The 22,568-nt window shown below is 33.4% G+C and overlaps 1 protein-coding gene across 1 annotated transcript in view; it reads right to left on the minus strand.

Annotated features, from left to right (window-relative positions):
- Positions 1 to 22,568, minus strand: part of NBEA (neurobeachin) — a 763,072-nt gene that overhangs the window by 504,955 nt on the left and 235,549 nt on the right. Inside the window, exons 29-31 of the mRNA XM_011943032.1 lie at positions 20,869 to 21,037; positions 19,331 to 19,426; positions 6,958 to 7,396 (exon numbers count right to left, since the gene is read on the minus strand). Of these exons, the coding sequence (XP_011798422.1) occupies positions 6,958 to 7,396; positions 19,331 to 19,426; positions 20,869 to 21,037 (704 nt within the window). The remainder of the gene's footprint in view (positions 1 to 6,957; positions 7,397 to 19,330; positions 19,427 to 20,868; positions 21,038 to 22,568) is intronic.

Genomic DNA, 22,568 nt, shown 5'->3' on the forward strand with positions numbered 1-22,568 from the left:
GGCCTTGTAGTCCATTGTATAGATGCTGGCTTTTACTCAGAGAGGGATGAGAAACCATGAAGGCTTATGCACAGAAGAGGAATATAACCTTAGGTTACAATAGGACCACTCTGGCTGCTATGTCAAGGAGAGTCCTAGGAGGGACAATGGTTACTGTGGAGAATGACCAGGAGACTACAACCATACAAACAAGAAACGATGGTGGTTTGGAGCGGAATAGCAAAGCAAAATCTGGTAAGAAGTGATTCAAATTTTGGCAATATTAAGAAGGCAGAGCAAATAAGATTTAAATAAGAACTGAATGTGGACATGAGAGTAAAGTCAAAGATTGTGCAAAAAAATCTGCCTTAAGTAACAGAAAGGACAAGTTGCCATTAACTAAGATAGGAAAGAATGTGGTTGGAGCAGGTTTTTTATACTAATTTTTTATACCTCTTTTTAATCATCCAAATAGCAATGTTGAATAAGCAATTGGATAGATGAGTCTCTAGTTTAGAAAAGAGGTTCAAACTAAGATATAAATATAAGAGTCATCAGCATATATATGCTATTTAACGCCAGAAGAGTGGATGAGATGGCCAAAGAAGTGAATGCAAAGGGACAGCAAAAGTGGTATAAGGATAGAGTATTGGCAGTCTCCATTAATCAGTTCGGTAAATTTTGTAAAAACAGGGATACTATCTTATCTGTGTACATCATGGTTTATCCTAAGTACAAAGGGAGATACTGAAGATAAGAAAGAGCTTTTAAATGGTGACTCATTAAGGCAAATGAGTTTTATAATTATTCATGGCACACTGTAAGAATCCCTTTCTGTTCCCTTCTGCTGTTTGAGCACAAACAGGGGATTACACTGACAAGTTTAGGAGACACAAGACAAACAGTACATGCCCCGTGCCCGGAGGCTTATTCCATAGATACTTTAAGGAATATGACAGACAAACTGACCATGCAATGTATTTCAATAATTGACCTGGTCAGAGTTACGCCCAGGTCCTTTCAGGAACACAGGCTGTGCACAATCAAGGAAGAGTGAGCTGAAATGAAAAGGATCAATAGAAATTAACCAAGTAGGGAAAAGTGCATACAAAAATTCAATAGTAAAAACCTAGCAAGACAAAGAGATATGAAAAAACTAGGTAGGTTAAAGGAATTGCTTTAGATATTTCTGGTTGGTGAAAGGTGTGGACTTTCTATTCCAAACTAAAATAATCCTCCTTTATTATATAAATAACAAGAATTATTTCAGAATTTTCATCAGTTTCACACTTTAGAAAAATGTCTATGGCATAAAATAAATTTGGGGTGAGAAAAGAAACATGGAAATAGTGAGGGCAGTTAGGAGGTAACAGAAACAATGCACCTTAGAGATGCTGAGGGGCTAATGTAGTTTGAAAATGGAGATGCACCTTTTCTGGGATTCACATCTTTTAGCCAAGCTCAAAAATATCCATCTGTTGCTTTGTGGGGCTAACAATAAGCCCATTTCATTTAAATAGAATTTTGGAAATGTATGAGACCTTTTAGAATTCATGTAGCTTTATCCCATATTATCTGAGTTGGGAAACTAACTGAGTTCCAGAGAGCCAAAAAGAATGAATCAAGGTCCCAGAACAAATTACAGAGATACCAACTATTAATATCCAGTTCCCCTAATTTCCAGATCATCACTAACTAGGGTATGGATGTTAAATGTATATCTTGAAAGAAAAAGTTGAAACTTAAAAGAGAAAAATAATTTGTTACTGATTCTAGGATAACATGACAATTTACCTCAGTTCATCAGAAATCACAAGGTGAATGCTCTCATGATATTATCTGTCATGCTTCCCTATTTTGTAAAATATTTGAGAACTGCAATACAAAAAATACGTTTAAGAAACAATAAAGAATTTAATTAAATCACCTATTAATGAGGATACTTTATTCAGCTCTCTATAATTGCCAGGAGAGACAAAGGCGACAACATTGGGGAAATTAGGACACAAACATGCTCAGTCAAAACTGAATCTTCTGGCAATTGACCTTAAAATATATACTCAGGGCACTTGCAGCTTAATAAAAGCAGAAATTACAGTGGCGAGATGTAGGAAATTTCAACTGTAAAGGCTGCAAGATTAATAATCAATTTGGATTACATTTATTTGTTCATCTTTTAAATGATATGGTCAAAATACATTTTTTTAAAAAAAGAAAGTAATAAGAACAAATTGAAGTCTTCAGAAGTAATTATAATTTTTCATAGTTACTTAATTCTAGCTTTAAATAAATCAATGTAAGAAGACCTCATCAACTCTACTCAACATTTTAAAAAGTATTTACCCGAAATTTCATCCTTACCACCAATATCAATATTAAAAAAACTAATGAAACTAAAGAGAAAATACCTAGCTCAAGCTTATACTTCATGTTTAATAATATGAAGTCTATCTAAATTGCTTTTTTTGCCCTATATTATTTACCAAATAGATTTTTCTTTTTCAGAGAATTAAACACTGGGAAGCAAGGATATTAAAATTTTGAGGAAAAAATACCTACTAGTTTCCCTGAATATATCAAATCCAGTAATTTGAATACAGGAGGTTTGCAAAATCTAAAAACATGAAGGGTAAGTCTGATGTGTGTTAGCCAAAGAAGCAACACAATTATAAGCCTTGTGTGATATCCCACACTGAAAACAATTTTTATAAACATGTTAACAGTTAAAAATTTATGCGAAGCACACTGCCCTTTTCCTTTTTTTTTTTTTGTTTTTTGTTTTTTGTCTTTTGTTGAAACTAAGTGGGATCTCTGGAAATCCTAGGAAATTAAAATTGAACCAAAACACACACACACACACACACACACATATATATATACACACACACACCAAACTCTCAAAAGATAAAAAGCATGCAGATACGTAAGATTAAATTTTTAGTTTAAAAGATAAGTAAAAGGTTAATTGGCGGCTTTAGAGAAAAGCATTACTCCAAAGTAAAAGTTACACAGTACATGAAAAATAATAGCTCAATTAAAACATTTTATAAACCATCAATAAATATAGTCATCTATCCAAAAAGATAGTATTGTTAGAGAACTTGGTAACTTGATTTAAGAATTCTAAAATGATATTATTAGGCTTTTCTGTTAAAAATAAAACCATCATAAATATTTCTCTCTGCCTCACAGTAACAGAACTTTGAAAAAATTGTTAGAGTTTTACAATTGTATTTCCTCTTTACATACAGTGTTTGCTCACTATAGAACAGTACTAGAGGATCTCTAGCATTTTAATACTTCATGAGTACACATCTGTTCAGATCACTGAGTATAATCAAAGATATATACTTAATCTACACAGATGACTGAAGGAAATAAAAGAAAAAGAGTCAGCACTTTCCACACATGTAGAGAACATTTATGTAATATTTCATAGTCTGCTGAAATATGTAATAGTAAAGAAAAAAGTTTTATTTTAAGTCTAAATGTTTCTAAGAATTTGATGTTGCAATTTTTTATTATACACTTCAAAACACTGAAATTCACCAATGCTCCATCCTAAGCGCTGAGATACACTGAATGCAGAACACAAGTTAACAGAACTCAAATTATCCCAGTTGTTTTAAGAAATTATTTCCAAATTCCAGGATAAGCATAAGGAATTCATTGTTAGCATGTCTGCAATATAACCAATAAACAACTGGTTAACAAAAGTAAAATTCTACATGAATTCTACTGAGACTGTACAATATTATTAGGAGTGTGATTTAGTTACAAAGAAGTGACCAACTGAGTTTATATCTACTTTTCAACCAAAGATTAAAATGAAAAATACATTATTGGTAAAGTAAGATACATGATAGATTCTGGATTTGAAACTGGTAGCATTCAGGACTTTCATTCTAAAGCCTGTCATCTTGGATTCCATTTTCAACGAATTCAATCTGATGTTAAAAGACATGTCATAACTTGGATTTCAGATTTTAGTGCTTCAGAAATATGTTTATATACCTCATAATGTAATTATAGCTACCTTAAGACAGATAAGGCAAATGGTAGCAATACCCTGGAAGTATAATTGAAAAATGCACTGGTCCAGAAGCACTTGTGGGGATGATGTCTCTGAAAAGCTGCTCAAAGCTTCAGAGTTTGAAGTTAAATTTTTGATGTTGTCACTCTCAATCTATTGAATGGCTGACAGACAATCAAACCCGTCTGGCTGGCTGGCAGCTCATTTTGCTGGCAGGTGGCAAACAATTAGACACACCAATTTGTGCCTCCTGATGACATTAAAGCATGAAACTAAGTTGTATGCAGGGCCTAGTGATTTGTGTGAAAGCATTTCAAAAATAATACTCTTTGCCGTGGCAACTCATTTCAAACTGCCACCTCCCATTATGGCTTTGAGCAGTGAAGACGACAGACTTGAGTTACGTGCAGTGCAAGGCCGCTTCTGTTCAATCCGTCATCAGCGCCCCCTGAGACCTCAATCCCCTCCTTTCATCAATATCACCTCATCATTTACATTTGATAGTACTTGAGCTACTGCATATATTAACTACACTAGAGACTCTTTTCCTAAAAAGAATTGAAATATGCTTTGTGCTCTTCCATTTCATTTGTACTTATGCAATTTAGAATAATGATTCCACTCGTACTGCATTTTGCACAAATGCTATAGGAACATACAGAAAGTTCTATTTTTCTTAAAGCAATATTCTCAAAAATATAATAAATTTTGAGTAGCTAAGAATATTGGCACTCAGGTGACTGCTTTTTAAAGTTTTAATTAAAAAACTCATTCTAACAACAACCCAAATTAAAACAAAAAAATTTTACTTAATGTTTATTTCATTGGATTTTCATATGTAAACCACAATAATCATCTGTATTTATTGGTTTGTATTTTACCAACATTTAAAGATATAATTTAAAATTAACTAGAATAAAAAGTTTAAATTCCTATATATTATCTTATACGCTTATAGAAATACACAAGTACATATACTTACATGCATATGTTTATACAAACTTATAAACACACATACAGGCATATCGTGAAAACATAAACCAAGTATGTGAAAAAGGTGACATAAATGTGAAACATCATAAGGAACACCCAGGGGACATTACCATATGAGTGAACATCCAAACATAATATTAATACCAAAATACCAAAAAAGAAAAATATTTCTTACATTTTATAGTCCTACCATTTTTAACTTTTTAAAACTTCTGACACAACACATTTTATCTATTATAGCAATTATGTGCAAATATCTTACTGCTCTGTAAGTGCATAGAAGATAAAACTAATGTTATTCATCTTTATATTCTGCATAACTAGCGCCACTTACATTTTCTACAACAACTTTTCAATATGTATCTGTAAAACACTACCAAAAGTGTTTACAGGCAAAGTTTAAATTATATTTGTGTATTAAAAGGGTAATTCAGCCTGGTGCAGCGGTGCACGCCTGTAATCCCAGCACTTTGGGAGGCCAAGGCAGGTGGATCATGAGGTCAGAGTTCAAGACCGGCCTGGCCAAGATGGTGAAACCCCGTCGCTACTAAAAATACAAAAATTAGCCAGGCGTGGTGGCAGGTGCTACTCAGGAGGTTGAGGCAGATAATTGCTTGAACCCAGAAGGTGGAGGTTGCAGTGAGCCAAGATGGTGCCACTGTACTCTAGTCTGGGTGACAGAGTGAGACTCCATCAAAAAAAAAAAAAAAAAAGTGAGTGAGACTCCATCAAAAAAAAAAAAAGTGTAATTCATCCAAACTGAAATGACTATACCACCACATCCTCTACCCCTAAACTAAAATGTTACTTAGAACAAAGCAATCTGGGTATTCTAGAGAAAGCAATATGGAATACATGTTATTTTTTGACTATATATTTTGACATTTCCATTTAGAAAATTTTATTTCCTAATTTGATCTTGTCTTTCTAAAACAAAAAAAAACTTGCTTGTCAATCACCTCATACATATATATAAATTTTTTGTATGAAAAGATGTTTTAAAACATCAGTAACAATGATTTCCTTTAAAAGGTAAGCCATCACAGTTTTTAGTTAATACATTAACATGCAAACATTATTTGGAATAGGCATTAATCCCAGTGATCAATGTTAAGTACTACTGTTAGTAATTGGTGACTAAAATATTATTCTAATCTTGTACATGTTTTTAAATAGTGGAAGATATTAGATGCATAGGGTATTTGGTTCTAAAATATCTTATTCTGCTTCTGTGAACTATCATTTTTATTGAACATATACTGGAATAAAAAATTAATCATCCCTTAAAAAATCCCTTGCATAATTTAACATTTGAACGTAGACATATGACATATGGGCCATGCTATAAATAATTTTGATACCTAAAATGCCAAAATACCTTTCAAAAATGTTTACTTTTAAATACATGCTTCAAAATACAGCTTTTACATTGGTATTGGAAATCTCATAAAGAAGATGATCACAAACAATTTTTAAATTTTTCCACATACTTCCATTTAAAGTTCAAATTTAAATGTTATCACTTAAAGCATGTTATATAATCTCCAACAATTATTATAGTATTTTATAATATTATAATGGAATTTCAGAGCCAGGATAAACCTTGGACAGCTGTGACCCATCCCCTTCCCCATTATATACATGAAACAACTAAGTCCAAAGAGAAAAATAACACACCAATGTACTGTAGTCCTTTGATAATGGAATATAACATAATCCATGTTTCCCTACTTCCAATTCAATGTGCTATCCATCATATCACATTGAAACCTCTTAAGATGTATTATTAAGATGTCTCATTATAAGATTAGGTTGAGCCATCATTTTGATTGTCTTTGTAATAAGAATCTACATTAATAAAGTTTTCAAGACCTTCCTTACATTTTAAAATTAACAAAGTCTAATTTTCCTTGTATGTATAAAGCCCAGTGAATAATAAGTTCGGTACCTACCTGTCAAAGGAATGAAACTGCATAGGAAGAATAGCTTGCGCTTCTCTCTTCAATGCTGGATCTGGGTATGGGATAGGTTCAGGGCCACATTCTGCAATTTCAACTGGAGCAGCCACAAGACTTTTCAGTATTTCCTTGACATTGATGCCTTTGGTTTGACTAATGCTAGATATGGATGGTGCAGGCTTCAATGTTTCACTGGGATTTTCAGTTAAGCTCTCTTGTGATTTCTTCACTTCGGATGACAAAGTGGATAAGAGTTCACTCATGGCATCAGGGCCTGTACTTGCTTCTAATTCTGCCCCATTCAGAATGCTAGCCACTTGCTCCTCTCCAATTCCTGAATCTGTATGGGGAATTGAACTTTCTGGCTGAATATCTTCACCAGGAGTTGGTGTTTCCTTTTCTTTTATACTGTCTGGAAATGCAGCAGGTGTTTCTGTAATGAAAGAAACTAGGTTAGAAAAAAGCTTCGACAGTAAAAATTTTGTATTATTAATATAACATTCTCAGATATTCAAATAAAGAAAATAAAACCTGTAAAAAACGAAAAATTGCTAAACGGATGTGCATAGTAGTAACACAACTCAGTTGAAAGATATCATCCAGCCAGGCATGATAGCTCATGCCTGTAATCCCAGCCCTTTGGGAGGCTGAGGCAGGTGGATCACCTGAGGTCAGGAGTTCGAGACTAGCCTGGCCAACATGCTGAAACCCCGTCTCTACTAAAAACACAAAAATAAGCTAGGCACAGTGGCATACGTGTAATCCCAGCTACTCGGAGGCTGAGGCAGGAGAATCGCTTGAACCCGGGAGGTGGAGGCTGCAGTGAGCTGAAATCATGCCAGTGCACTCCTGCCTGGGCAACAAGAGCAAAACTCCATCTCAAAAAAAAAAAAAAAGACATCATCCAATACACCTATTATTTTGTTCAAGGAGCATCAAAATAATCCTCTTGCTTCTTAAATCATCTGGCATTTCAAAACTGATGCCTTCAAAAGCATCAGGAAATAGTTCTTGTAACAATTTCCTAAAGCAACTTATAAATAATAATTATATGATGTTCCCCTCTTATCCTTTGATTGTTGGCTACCAAACAATCATAGAAGAGAAAGTCTTATATTTCTCTATTAGTTTCCTTAAAAATATAAAGTCATTTTTATACCTTCTTTGGTACTTCAGTAACTAATAATATCCGAAATATTCAAGATAATCGAAGATATTATTTTAAAATTACAATACATAAAATTCTGACACACTTGCAAAATGCAAAGCAAGTCAAATGATTAGTTCAAAAGAATAAATACATTAATAATATAATAATGTTCCTCAAGGACAAGGCCTATATTTTGGAATACTCATGCTGATTCTTCATAAATAAATATAAAATTCAATCTGTGAAAATTAAATCAGAAACATACATGCGTATATAACTATAAAGATAATGAAATACACATACAATATTAACAACTAAAAGTAATGAAATCAAAAAATCTTTAGTGTTAAATTTCTATCAAATTTCATCATACAAAGGTTAATGTAAGAAAGTTCTCCATATAATAAAATGTTACCAAATTCTAAACAGTAACCTTGAAAAGTGTATCTCGTCTAAGTATAAGAGAGATAACAGTCCTTACTTAATCATTTTGAATAAAGTAAGATACCATTAAGCTACCATATGTAAATTCACTGCAGCTCTTGCTTAAAGTAGAAGCTCAGTAAATGTTAGCTATTTGTATTACTTAAAACTTAAGTTTGAAAGTTTCATAATCTTTGAAAATGAGAAGCACAGACTAAATTATTTCAAAGATCGCCTAAAAATTTGAAAATCAGTAAATTCTATATAACTTCTTAGATTTTGTTGTTATTATTTGCTTGTTTCTTTGAATTCAAAGGTTGTTAGGACAAGAAAACAGGAAACTGCCCAACAGGAAAATAGGCTACCTTGATGTCAGTAAGACATCTCAGGCCGGGCGCGGTGGCTCACACCTGTAATCCCAGCACTCTGGGAGGCCAAGGCGGGCGGATCACAAGGTCAGGAGATCGAGACCATCCTGGCTAACGTGGTGAAACCCCGTCTCTATAAAAATACAAAAAATTAGCCGGGCGCAGTGACGGGTGCCTGTAGTCCCAGCTACTCGGGAGGCTGAGGCAGGAGAATGGCGTGAACCCGGCGGCGGAGCTTGCAGTGAGCGGAGATCGTGCCACTGCACTCCAGCCTGGGCAACAGAGCAAGACTCCGTCTCAAAAAAAAAAAAAGACACCTCAAAAACTTTTGTGAAATCTCTAGTAAAAACACAAAGAAGTGTTCTGATGATAGAATTGTTGGGTGTGATCAGAGCTTGCTGAAAGTTTTGTGCATACATACTAAAAAATTAAAAACAATATGAAGGGATTTTGTCAGTAACAGACTCAATTCTTGTGTGTTGTCTATTAAACAGTTTTTTTAATCGCTTGAATTTAGACTAATGGTATGCCATTCAAATTTCCTGAGAGTGTGAATTTATAATACTTTTTTGAGGATAAGCATCAGAAAAATGTTACCAGGTTTTGAAAGAAAGAAAATTCCCCTTTTTTTCTCCCCCTTTTCTTTTGATCCCTTTTCTTTTGAGTCAAATTATACCAAATCTACACATTAAATTAAGAATAAATAGCATCTTCATATTACTCAATATTCCTAACATCAAATACTAATTTAAACTAACTTAAAATATGCATTTCTCACAATGCAATGTTATAGTTTTCCTCATATTTAATGAATAGGTTTAAATTTTGTTTGGTCAAAGATGATAGACTGAAAGAACAGATTAATCTGTGGAATATGATAATAATATTCAAACATTCATATTGAATGACCAATGTGAAAATCAGGGTAGATTCTTTACTGCTTCCAAGATTAAAAATTAAAATAACTGCATTTGAGAAGACAATGTCAATAACAGTAGGCAAAGGACTAGAGAAGGAAACAGGTAAGAAGTAAAGACAACAATTTGGCATTTTTAATAAAACCTTGTAAGAGAAGACTAAGACTTAAATTAGAATAGTAACCCTAGAAATGAGAAGGAAGAGAAGACTAAGGATATTTCTGAAATACCTAGGTTAAGAAAAAAACAGTGGTGATACGTCACTAACTGAGAAGGGAAGAAAATGAGATTTCTTCAGAGGATAGTTAACTAAATTTTGAATCACTTTTAGTCTACAGAATCTCTAAGATATTTATATCTGTAGGTCAAAAGAAGAATAGCCATACATTTTGGGATCATTCAAACTGAGACAGTAGCTGAAATTTTGGAAGTTGATAAAATAATCTACAAATCTAGAATGAGAAGATAAAATGACTGAGGCAGTTATTTTCACTATTAGATATACCACTGAATATATTTTAACATACATTTGCATCTGTAGATTGTACATTTTTTGAGAGAAAACAATTGCAGCAAAGTATCAGGGGAGAATTAAATAGTTTAAACAGTAATAGTGACAAGAGGACAGAAAATGTGAATTGCAGAAACACAAACTCTAACAACAACAAAAACAGAACAGTGCCATGGTTACTAGCATGGGCTAATTTTTATAGAGTTTAATTATCAAAAGTCATATAGTTGTGTCTAACACTTAGTGTGATTTTAGCTAATTTACAGATATGGTCTAGCATTTTGACTTTACATTAATATAATGTCTAACTATCATTATATATGACATGTTACATTAATAGCTACACAAAAAGTTTAAACTTCTCAAGTTATATTAGACTGAAATATAAGCATTTCACTAGCAAACAAAATATCTAAGGAAATAAAATCTGACTTGGTGTTCACAAGCTAGCACATAAAAAGACTTCTGCCACCAACTACATAATATTTTGCTTTTCTGCTCAACTATTTGACTTTCAATCGACATTAGTATCTTTAACTTTCTAACTAGATACTTGAAACTTCAATATAAATGTTGACCTCTAGATTATAAAACACAATTAAAACTTTCTAGAAATCAAATATTAGAATATTTTCAAATAGCTCATCAAAATATTTACATAGTACTAAAAAGTCTCAATTTTATTTTTATTGAGGCTGACAAAAGAATGATTTCAAAAAGGAAGTAGTAATTTTGATATTTCAAAGAGTTTTATTCAAATAAACATGTTTTGTAAAGTACACATGCTGTGATATTACATAGAAATAAAATTAAATGCCAATAGGATATTTTATAATAGCAATTTAAAAACAGATCAGTAGTCAAAAAACCTACCTTAATTTCTCATTATGCATGTACATCCTTAACAGAACATGCTCTCAGCTGATACCATAAACTTCAACTTAGATAACTTGTTTCCAGAATACCTCTTTGTGACACTAAAGGACTTTGAGGATTTAATCCATGACTTAAATAGGAAGTTAGGCATGAACTGCAGAGAAACTATAAATGATTGCATCTGTGTAGGTTATAGTAATCACAGGCATGTACGTTCTCAATAGCTCTTATCAGTTTCTGTAGCAACAGGCAATGTAAGCACACAGAACAGAAACATTACTAGCTAGAGTGATCTTAACCTTGTCAGAAACAGGCATTTGGATGCCAGATGCCTCTTTTTCTTACTGTTTTTCATCGAACATAACGAGTTCATTTAATACATTTTGAGAAAAATATGGGGACAAGTTCAGCAAATGACATCATATTTACACAGTGACTTCACGTATCACATTTCTTCCTCCAAAAATCCTGTTTTACCATGATTTATGAAGAATTTCAACATGTCTTACATACTAAATTACTGAAATTGTCATTTTCCAAACTCTCTAAATAAGGAATATCATGAAAGAAACATACAGCACCTTGTTAGTGTAGCACTAAAGATTATATTAAGTTACTTCAAATAATAATATAAGCAAATAAATCATTGTAATTTAAAATAAAACATAAAAAAGCCGTAACTAACTTACTCATTTTGTTTATATTAAATCCATAAATGCAAAATTAATTAAAATCTTAACTCCAAGGAGGAAAAAAATACACAAAAAGATTTTAAATCCTCATTAAAGTTCATTTTAAACAAAAATACTGCAATGCATTAATTATTTGCAATTGTTTATATATGATTTATTTTGTTTGCTTGCTACACTAAGTGCATGAAAATAATACAATTCAGGAATTAAATATTATTACTAAATTATATGCCCATAAGAGACAAAATGAAAATTAAGAGCCAAGAAAATCTTCTAATTGATGTTTTGACTATGCTGTGTTAACATGTGGGTCTGAGTTTCTCCTACTTGGAGTGCATTGAGCTCTTTAGACATATATATTAATGATTTTCATCAACTGTAGGGCGTTTTCAGGCCAATATTTGTTCACATTTTCTTTCTGCTCCTTTCTTTTTCTCTTCTTTCCTCTGGGACTCCCAGTATACATAGGTTGGTTCAACTTAATAGTGTCAAAAAGGTCTGTGAGGCTCTGTTCACTTTTCTTCTTTCTCTGTTCTCTTCCTCAGTGCAGGATAAACACAGTCGAGCTATCTTCACGTTGCTGATTCTTTTTCTGCCATCTCAGATCTTCTGCTGAACCCCTCTAAGTGAATTTTTCATTTCAGTTATTACAATTTTCAACTCCAGAATTTCTATTTGGTTCTTTATTACATATATCTTTATTGGTATCCTCCCTTTGGTGAGATATCGCTCTTATACTTTTAGTTCTTTAGAAAATGCTTCCTTAAATTACTTGAGCTTATGTAAAATAGCTGGTTTAAAGTGTCTGTCTAGTAAGTTCTATATCTGGGTTTCCTCAGGGGCATTTTATATCAACTGCTTTGTTTCCCCTGTGTATTGACCATACTTTCCTATTTCTTTACTTGTCTCATAATTCTTTTTGTTGTAAACTGGATATTTTAAATAACATAATGTGGCAATCATGGAAATCGGACCCCACTTAAAGAGTTTGTTCTTGTTCTGTTTATTCATTTTCCTGAACTAATTCTGTAAAATCTGTTTTCCATCATCTGTAGCCACTTAAGTCTCTGCTCAGTTAACCCAGTGGTCAGCTGTTGATTGCACAGACATTGTCTTAAATGTCTTGAACCAATAAATTTTCCACCCTTTGCCAGAGGCTCTGTTTGTGTGTGTTCGGGGGGCTTGAAATGCTCCCATGGTTTCAAACTCTCCCTTAGCCTGTGCTTCCTTCTTGTGCTGGGCCTCAAGGTCAGCCAAAGGTGAGAGACTGAGGCCTTCTCTGGTCTTCCCTCGGCCTAAGTACAGTCACGGGAATATGGATATCTCATTCTTACATCTGTTTAAGCTTTTAGGCAAGGTTCTTGTTTGCCCCAACTGGCACTGTCACTTCAGGCAGTTGCAACGTTAAAAACAAAACAAACAAACAAAAAAACAATGCTGACTATTTTCAACAAATACCTTGGAGACAGGCTTTTCTCACTAAACAAGCTCTAGATTAGGTCAAATAATAATAAGCCCTGTGAATGAAGTTTTTCCAGGAAGACTCCATACAGTTCAAATAGTTACAATGCTCTAAGGTTGAGACTTTCTAAGGAATTCCAAACCTAATTTACTCCCACTCCTATCCCCAGTGACTGCTAGGCTTCTGGTTTTCAAAACTACCACTGGTGTCTGGCCTCTGGTTTTCAAAGCAACCACAGAGCTGAGGAAAGGTAGATGGCAACAGGGTGAGTTAAATCACTCTAAATCTTGCTATTCTTATAAAGGTCTAGAGTTTTTCTTGAATTAATACCCTCTGGGTTGTTGTAAGCCTCTGATTGCTTTCCAAAGAACTGAAACAGTTGATTTTGACAGTTTTTGCCAGTGTTCTCATTGCTCTTTTAGAGAAGTAGTATTTTGGAGGTTCTTACTTTGCTCTTCCCACAGTCCCACTTACAAGCAATGTTTAGAACTCAAATTTTAGTTACAATTTTCATTTATTTTAAATAAATTATTGACTAGAAATTACAATATATTTGTATATATGCATTTAGCTTTTCTCTTCCCCTAGACTGTGCTTTCACTCTTTTTCCTTTTCTTCTCAAAGGAAAAAAAAAAACATAAACCCTATTAAAATGTATCATGCACTTTTATAATGCAATGGAGGCAGCCAATAACACTAATAATAAAATGCCAACATAAACAATTATACATCCAATAAAGGTTTAATATCCAAAATATATAAGGAACTCAGCTCAACAGCAACAAAACAAAAATCCAATTAAAGCATAGGCAAATAACTTGAATAGACACTTCTCAAAAGAAGACAAACAGCTAACAGGTATATATAAAAAAATGCTCTACTTCACTAATTATTAGAGGAATGCAAATTAAAACCGCAGGGAAATATCACCTCACACAGGATGGCTATTATTGAAAATGTGGCCAGGCGCAGTGGCTCACATCAGTAATCACAGCACTTTGGGAGGCATACGCAGGTGGATCACTTGGCGTGGGGAGTTCGAGCCAGCCTGGCCAAGATGGTGAAACCTCGTCTATACTAAAAATACAAAAATTAGCCGGGCATGGTGTTGCACGCCTGTAATCCAAGCTACTCAGGAGGCTGAGGTGGTAGAATCACTTGAACCCAGGAGTCGGAGGTTGCAGTGAGCCAGGATTGCACCACTGCCCTCAAGCCAGGGGGAAAGAGTGAGACTCCATCTCAAAAAACAAACAAACAAACAAAACAAAATGTAAAATGTAAGTGTTGGAGAAGATGTGACGAAAAGGGAACCCTTGTACACTGCTGATGGGAATGAAAATTAGTACAGTATCATGGAAAATGGTATTGAGATTCTTCAAACAATTAAAAATAGAACTACCATACAATTCAACAATTCCACTTCCGAGTATATATCCAAGTGATATGAAATCAGTATTCGAAAGAAGTATGTGTACCCCAATGTTCATTGCAGCATTATTCACAATAGCCAAGATATGGAATCAGTTGTCTATTGATGAACAGATGAATGAACAAATAAAATGTACATACACAATGGAATACTATTCAGCCATAAAAAAAGAAACTCCTGTCATTTATGACGTGGATGAATCTGGTGAACACTGCACTAAATTAAGTCAGACATAAAAAGACAAATATGGGTATAATCTTACTTATATAGGCAATCTTAAAAAGTTGAACTCACAGAAGAGTAGATCGCTGGTTACTAGGGACTGGGCAGATGTTCACCAAAAGGACCAATGTTTCAGTTACAGAGACGGAGTAAGTGCTGGTGATCTATTTTACAGCATGGTGACTACAGTTAATAATGTATCAGTAGTTGAAAACTGCTGAGAATAAACTTTAAACATTCTTACCACAAAAAAAAATGATACGTGAGGTGAAGAAGACATTAATTAGCTTGACTTAATCATTCCCTAATGTACACAAATATCAGTATATCACATTGTACACCGTAAATACACAAACTAAAAAAAAGTTTGTTATGATTATCCTCCTGAAGCATACATTCTAATCAACAATTAAAGAAAGCATTGAATAGAAGAAAGGAAATAAAACAAGATGATATGAGAAAGAATAATAATGGAAAAAGGAAGCTACTTAGTTACATGAGTCAGAGAAAGCCTCTTGGAGGAGGTGAATTGAAGAATGAGTAGGCACCAGTCACACAGAAAACAAGGAAAAGAGCCAAAAGCCAGTGACAAAACACAAACATCCTGAGGCATGAAAATGCTTGGCATGATTAAAAAACTAGAAGGTAGTCTGTTTCATAGGGAGCAAAAGAAAGAATAACATGAGATAAAGTTGGAAACATAGTCAATAGTCATCTCATCTAGGGTCCTTGTGACTCTAAGTACTACTAGAAATTTAATGTCAAGAAAGGACATAATCTGCTTTATCTTTTAAAACCATGAAATTGGCAGTAAAACTGTAAAAATAAAAGAATAATGATCAGTAAGAGAAGTAAGGAATTCACTTTGGAGGTGAGTATTGTAATTGAGGCAAGTCAGAATTAGAATAGTTTTGCTACGTTAAGGCATTTTAATTTTGTCCCCAAAATTACAGAGAGCCTTTTGATATTTTAGGAAGAAAAATTACTTTATTAAAGTTATTATATATTATAAAATATTTATTATATTAAAATGGTATATAAATTATACTTACTCTGTTACTATATTGTATTATATATTAGTGTTATTTCCAAAATTGTCAGTAATAAACTGAGAGAAAGCCTAGAAAGAAAAAGTCCAATGAAGAAACTATGGCAATACTTCAAGAAGGGATGTGAGTCTGAACTAAGGGATTACATCAAAATTTTAAAAAAGAGACCAGACAGCTAATTCAGAGGTTTGTTCAAAATCTCAAAAAGGAGCTGAAAGAAGGCAGTGGGATGTGAAAGAGCTGAAGAGTAGTCCAGAAAAGGGTTTCTCAAACTATTTGTGAAAATTTACTTTTATCTCCTCAATCCATCATTTGCTGACACATTTAGAAAATAAAATATAAAATTTTATTTACTAATTGTAGTAAATTACTGAAAAAATTTCAAAACGACACAAAAGCACAATTGTTATTGTTATCTGATTAGGCAGACAGAATATTACACATCAATAAATATAATCAGACAAAAATAGCACAAAGAAAAAGAACACAATTATAAAAATGGCCTGTGTTGTTCACCAAAAGTGAACTGGGGATTAATTTAGACAACTACTATTACACTTGCAACTTTTCTTCATTACACATCATAACTAAACAAAAAGTTTTAGGTAAAGAGTGATCCTCACCTCCCAAATGCCTATACGAATATTTTAAACAAACACTGCGATTATAAATAAAGTTTATGATGTTGACAATGAGCTTTTTTGCTTGTTAATTTATCTAATCTAAGGTGAACTGGCAATAAAGCAACTCAGGGGAATAATAAATACCTAAATTGTTTTTGTTTTATTTCAGTAACACTCAAAGAGGAGAAAGTAGTGTCACACAGGTATGCTGATGGAATGAAAACTCTTCTACATCTTGTATAGTTATAACAAGATGTAAGTTATATTTCAGTGACAGAAATGGATTCCAGATCCATGAATTTGCTATCTATGAATGTTCTACTGCTGGAAAATAAAATATAAAATAGTCTGCCCAATCCATAAAATGACAGGTGATAACTTGAAAGATGAACAATATCTGATCATTCCTAAAGACCAAAATACTTAATAATTCTTTTTCTTTGAAAAAAGGTCTTGTTCTGTTGCTCAGGCTGGAGTGTAGTAGGCACAATCAAGGCTCACAGCAACCTAAACTTCCTGGGCTTAAGCAATCTTTCCACCTCAGCCTCCTGAGTAGCTGGGACTACAGGCACATGCCACCATGCTTGGTTAATTTTTTAATTTTTCGTATAGATGGTGTCTCACTACACTGCCCACCAGGCTGGTCTCAAACTCCTGGTCTCAAGCTGTCCCCTCTCCTCGGCCTCCCAAAATGCTGGGCTTATAGGCGTGCACCACCAAGCTGGGCCAATAATTACTATTAAATTGTGAAACATGTCATAGAAATTGTGTACCTCTAAGATTTTAACTTTTGTGTCCTTTGATCACACCTACCATGAAAAAAATATCTTCCCCTGTTTGGAAGCATTGAGTTCATGGAAAATATTTGACAGACACTTTCCCCCAGTAACCACTGCTCTACAGCATGCAATAACAGTTATGATAATCTGCCATAATATCACATTAATACAAAGAATAATAGCAAATTTACCACATTGGCCTTAAAGTAATTCAAAATTTTATTATGCTACTAACACCACTGTTCAGTGCAACTGAAACTATTTTCATAGCAAGACTTTCTCGACAACGTGCATTAATATTCTGATACAGGCTCCTTAATCTGGGCAGATACACCAGGATACTTTCCATAGCAGAGCCTTTAGAACACACTCCACCAGACAAACTCCAGACGATGTTTGCTGACAATCTCATCCTTTTTTTTGGTTTGCACAGTTTAGAGCTAGATGTGTTTGTCAGTCAGCAGTGAAGTTGAAAACAATACTTTTCATTTCATCATGCTGTTCAAAGGTTGTACATTTGTAAAAAACAATATCTGTACATTCATTAAGTTGTAACAAAAATATTTTGCTAGCTTTATTTGTTCCAAAAATTGCTGTTCCATATGATGAGACAGTTACGGAATATGCTGAAGCATCGAATCACCTGGAGTTCAGCGTCCTCTTCAAAACCCGTTCAATTACTGGCAGAATTCAGTTCCTTCCTGCTGTAGGACTAAAGTCCCCACTTCCTTGCTGGCTGTCAGCTGGTGAGTGCTATTAGCTATACGGTTTCCTCAGATCCTTGCTCCTCCATCTAAGCAATAAGATGGTCACCTCCATCTAAGCAATAAAGATCCTCCTTCATGTCAAATCTCTCTCACATTTCAAGTCTCTTGGACTTCCTGTTCTGTGACCAGAGAAGGAAACTCTCTTCTTCTACAGAGCTCATGCGATTAGGTCAAGCCCACCTGGATAATCACCATTTCTTAAAGGCTAATGTGCCACTCAGCATAACCTAATCACAGGAGTAAACACCATCATATTTACCATCCCAGGAATTTTGCAGAGTGTGTACACAGGAAAACCCTGGAGCTATCACAGAGTTCTACCTATTACAATCCTTTGTTCTGAAGTCAGTAATCTCATGTTACTCCTACCCAAAGATATTATCCTTTTGGCTATTGTATTTTTCATCTCTAAAATTGTCATTTTTTTCTTTATTACTTCCATTTCTCTCCTCAATATGTTAACTTTTTCCATTACATTGAAAAATATCTTGAATATACATATAATGGCTTCTATAATGTCCTTATCTGATAATTCTGCCACTTCTGTTGTCTCAAAATCTGTTTCTATTCACTGATATTTTTCTTTTGTTTATGCATCACATTTTCCTCCTTCTTTGCATGTTTAACAATTTTTGTTGGATGTCTAACATTTAATTTTGTGGTTTTTGGTAAGGACTTTCGCATTCCTTTAAACAGTGTTGGGGCTTTGTTCTAACTGGAAGTTAAGTAACTTATGAGTTTGATGCTTTCAAGTCATGCTTTTAAGCTTTATTCTAGAGTAGCCTTTTTATTAGGCTCATTTAGTCCCACGACTACTAAATTGTGACTCTCCTGAGATCTCTCCTGAGTGCTACCATTATGCATATTAATATACATATAATTAGGTATCCTTATAGATGATACTTAAAGAAATGTAATAAAATACAAATATAAAAGCTATACTTAGCTCTCAACAGCTAGGTATAAATACAATATTTCATATCTCCATGAAACCTGAGGTATATACTTGTTTATAAACAATTATATCATGAATATTTATTTTATAACAATTCATGAAATAAGAATACCCAAACAGGTCAGGAGATGAGGTCAATATTACCTTTGTAAAATGAGTGGCCAAAGCTCTGCTCAGGAATTAACTTGGCAAGGAATCCATGGTTCAAACTTGGATGAGGGATAGATGGTATGACCACAACTGTGGAGAAAATCATGGAATCAAATTTGAGCCAGCATGTAACAACCTGCAACATGGTCCACTGAAGATCCATGACAATTCTATATTACTGCAACATGCAAACAATACTAGCAATAACAAATGCATTTCTGAAGAAAAGAGGTTAAGTATTAAGAGAAAGAAAATAATACACTTGTTAAGCAGAGTAATTCTAGCAACATACACAGAGACATACAAATACACAAGAAAATCAGAACCAGAAGGTTCACTACACTATTACTTTTTGTACATATAATGGATATAAAAGCATTAAAAATGAAAAAGAATTAAGATGATAAGTCTGTGTTTTAAATGGTGAAAAGACATGAACTGGAATGGTAGGATGATGTTTAATCTGAAGAATAAAATTAAAAGCAAAAGTATATTATAATGAAAAATTCTCATGTTTATGTGTTAAAAGTACATGTATCATGCAACAGCAAAATACTGTAGCTGAAACATAATCCATATCTACATGACATCAATAAAAGGTATATGAAATATGATATGCTTATGAAAAACAAGATGCAGAGATTTGACCACTAATTTCTACTCACTTTTTAAAATATCCATTTTATTTATAAATCATATGCATTTATTTAGGAAAGAAAATTTCAACTACAAATTAATCCAGTGGTATATGAAATAACCATTAGGTTATCAAGGTCTCACTGCAAATAACAGAGAAACAACCTTGATAGAAACACCTGGAAGGAAATGACAATGATAGGTGTCCAATATTAAAATGTTAGTTGCCAGAAACCGTGTTCACGCTGTTCAAGTAGAGTGGGCAAAGCTAGTAATGCAAGAACAGATGTAACATGAGCATTTTCTGCAAATGAAAAAGGCAACATGACCCAAGGTGGTTCACTGCTGTCCACGTTAACTTTCCACAAGTCTTTGATTTTAGTTGAGGCCACTTTGATATAAAGTTTAGAACATATGTTTGATTATAAATCACTGACAGAATATTTAGATACTGAATTAACTATATACAGCTAAAAAAGAAAAAAATCTAACTTCTGAGCTTGGCTATAAAGATGTGTACTTTGACTTATCCTTGGCATTAATAACTCTATAATGACTTTCTACTTCCATGTTCAAAAAGGTTGAAAAAGTAATATATTTAAAAAGTAGGAGTTACTTGCATATTAAATAATGGTATAAATTAATGATTTATATTAATAAATGAGAAACACTGAAACCAAAGCTGTATAAATAAAATGAGAATGTCGCAACTATACAGAAATACCATTCATACATTTTTGTGGAATTAAGGAATACTAAATTAGCATTTCTATACCAACCATTCATAAATATTTGAGGTGATTATGAAGAGGTCCAGTTCAAATCTAGACGTAAAGGTGAAAAAAAAAGGAGATACATCATGGTGAAAATTCAAATAATTATACAATGTTAAGTACCTGTACTTGTTGGTGAATTTATTTCTTGTCTGATGTTTCTACCTGGTTGGCTTCCAGTTCTTGTAGTCTCTCTCTGAGGTTCTAATATGTCACGATACTTGGAAACCATCAGAACCGAAATGAAGTAAACAACAGCCAGAGCTAAGAACTGTGCCTGTTTGCTATCATCCTATGAAAAATGAAAAGACAGTTTTAACACTCTAACTTTTTTAAGTATAAGTTCTTAAAGCACTAGAAACTGCTATTTCATTATGGTTACGGAGGCAAAATATGATATGTAACTTTTATGAAAACCTGCTAAATATATATTTATATTTAATAAGTATTATTTAACTACAAATATAGAACTCCCAAAATATATCACCTATAGATTGGAAAGTAATTTCCAAAAACTAGAATATTAAAATTTTATTATTTGTCCTATTTTGTCCATTATTATCTACTACTTACATAACAACATAGTATCTGTGCTTATAAAATACATAGATGGCACAAGGTTGAAAAGAATAATTTAATGTCCTGAATTTTTTAAAAATCAAGAGCTTTATATATTATAACTGAATAAAATTAATAGGATAAAACTACAACTGAAATACATATAAAATCCTAGCATAACTGGAGCAAGAGACTATATGAACACAAAACAGAGGAGAAATAAACAATGAGGGAGCATTAAACATGAATTTACATAAGCTCAATATGAGCCAGAAGTATGATTATGGCAGCATGAGAAAAAGCTAATTTAATCTTCAATCGTATCAACAGGTAACGTTTGACAAATCCTTCTAGACATTGGCTTAGGCAAAGATTTCATGACCAAGAACCCAAAAGCAAATGCAACAAAAACAAAGATAAACAGGCAAGATTAAACTAAAGAGCTTCTGCACAGCAAAAGGATCAGTCAGCAGAATAAACAGGCAGCTCACAGAGTGGGAGAAATTCTTCACAATCTATACATCCAACAAAGGACTAATAGCTACAATCTACAAGGAACTCAAACAAATTAGCAAAAAACAAAACAAAACAAACAAACAAAAAACTCATCTAAAAGTGGGCTAAAGACATAAATAGACAATCCTCAAAAGAAGATATACAAATGGCCAACAAATATATGAAAAAATGCTCAACATCACTAATTATCAGGGAAACACAAATCAAAACCACAATGTAATACCACCTTACTCTCCCAAGAATGGCCATAATAAAAAAATAATAGATATTAGCACAGATGCCATGAAAAGAAAACACTTCTACACTGCTGGTGGGAATGTAAACTAGTACAACCACTGTGGAAAACAGTGTGGAGATTCCCTAAAGAACTAAAAGAATTATCATTTGATCCCGGAATCCCACTACTGGGTATTTACCCAGAGGAAAAGAAGTCATTATATGAAAAAGATACTTGCACATGCATGCTTATAGCAGCACAATTTTCAATCGCAAAAATGTGGAACCAGCCCAAATGCCCAACTATCAATAAATGGATAAAGAAACTGTGGTATGTATACACTACGTCATACTACTCAGCCATAAAAAGTAATGAAATAATGGCATTCACAGCAACCTGGATGAGACTGGAGACTATTATTCTAAGCGAAGTAAGTAACTCTGGAATGGAAAACCATCATATGTTCTCATTCATAAGTGGAAGCTAAGCTATGACACAAAGGCATAAGAATGATACAATGGAGTCCAGAGAC

This window comes from Colobus angolensis, unplaced genomic scaffold (genome assembly GCF_000951035.1).
Source record: "Colobus angolensis palliatus isolate OR3802 unplaced genomic scaffold, Cang.pa_1.0 Scaffold214, whole genome shotgun sequence".
Taxonomy (NCBI): Eukaryota; Metazoa; Chordata; class Mammalia; order Primates; family Cercopithecidae; genus Colobus; species Colobus angolensis.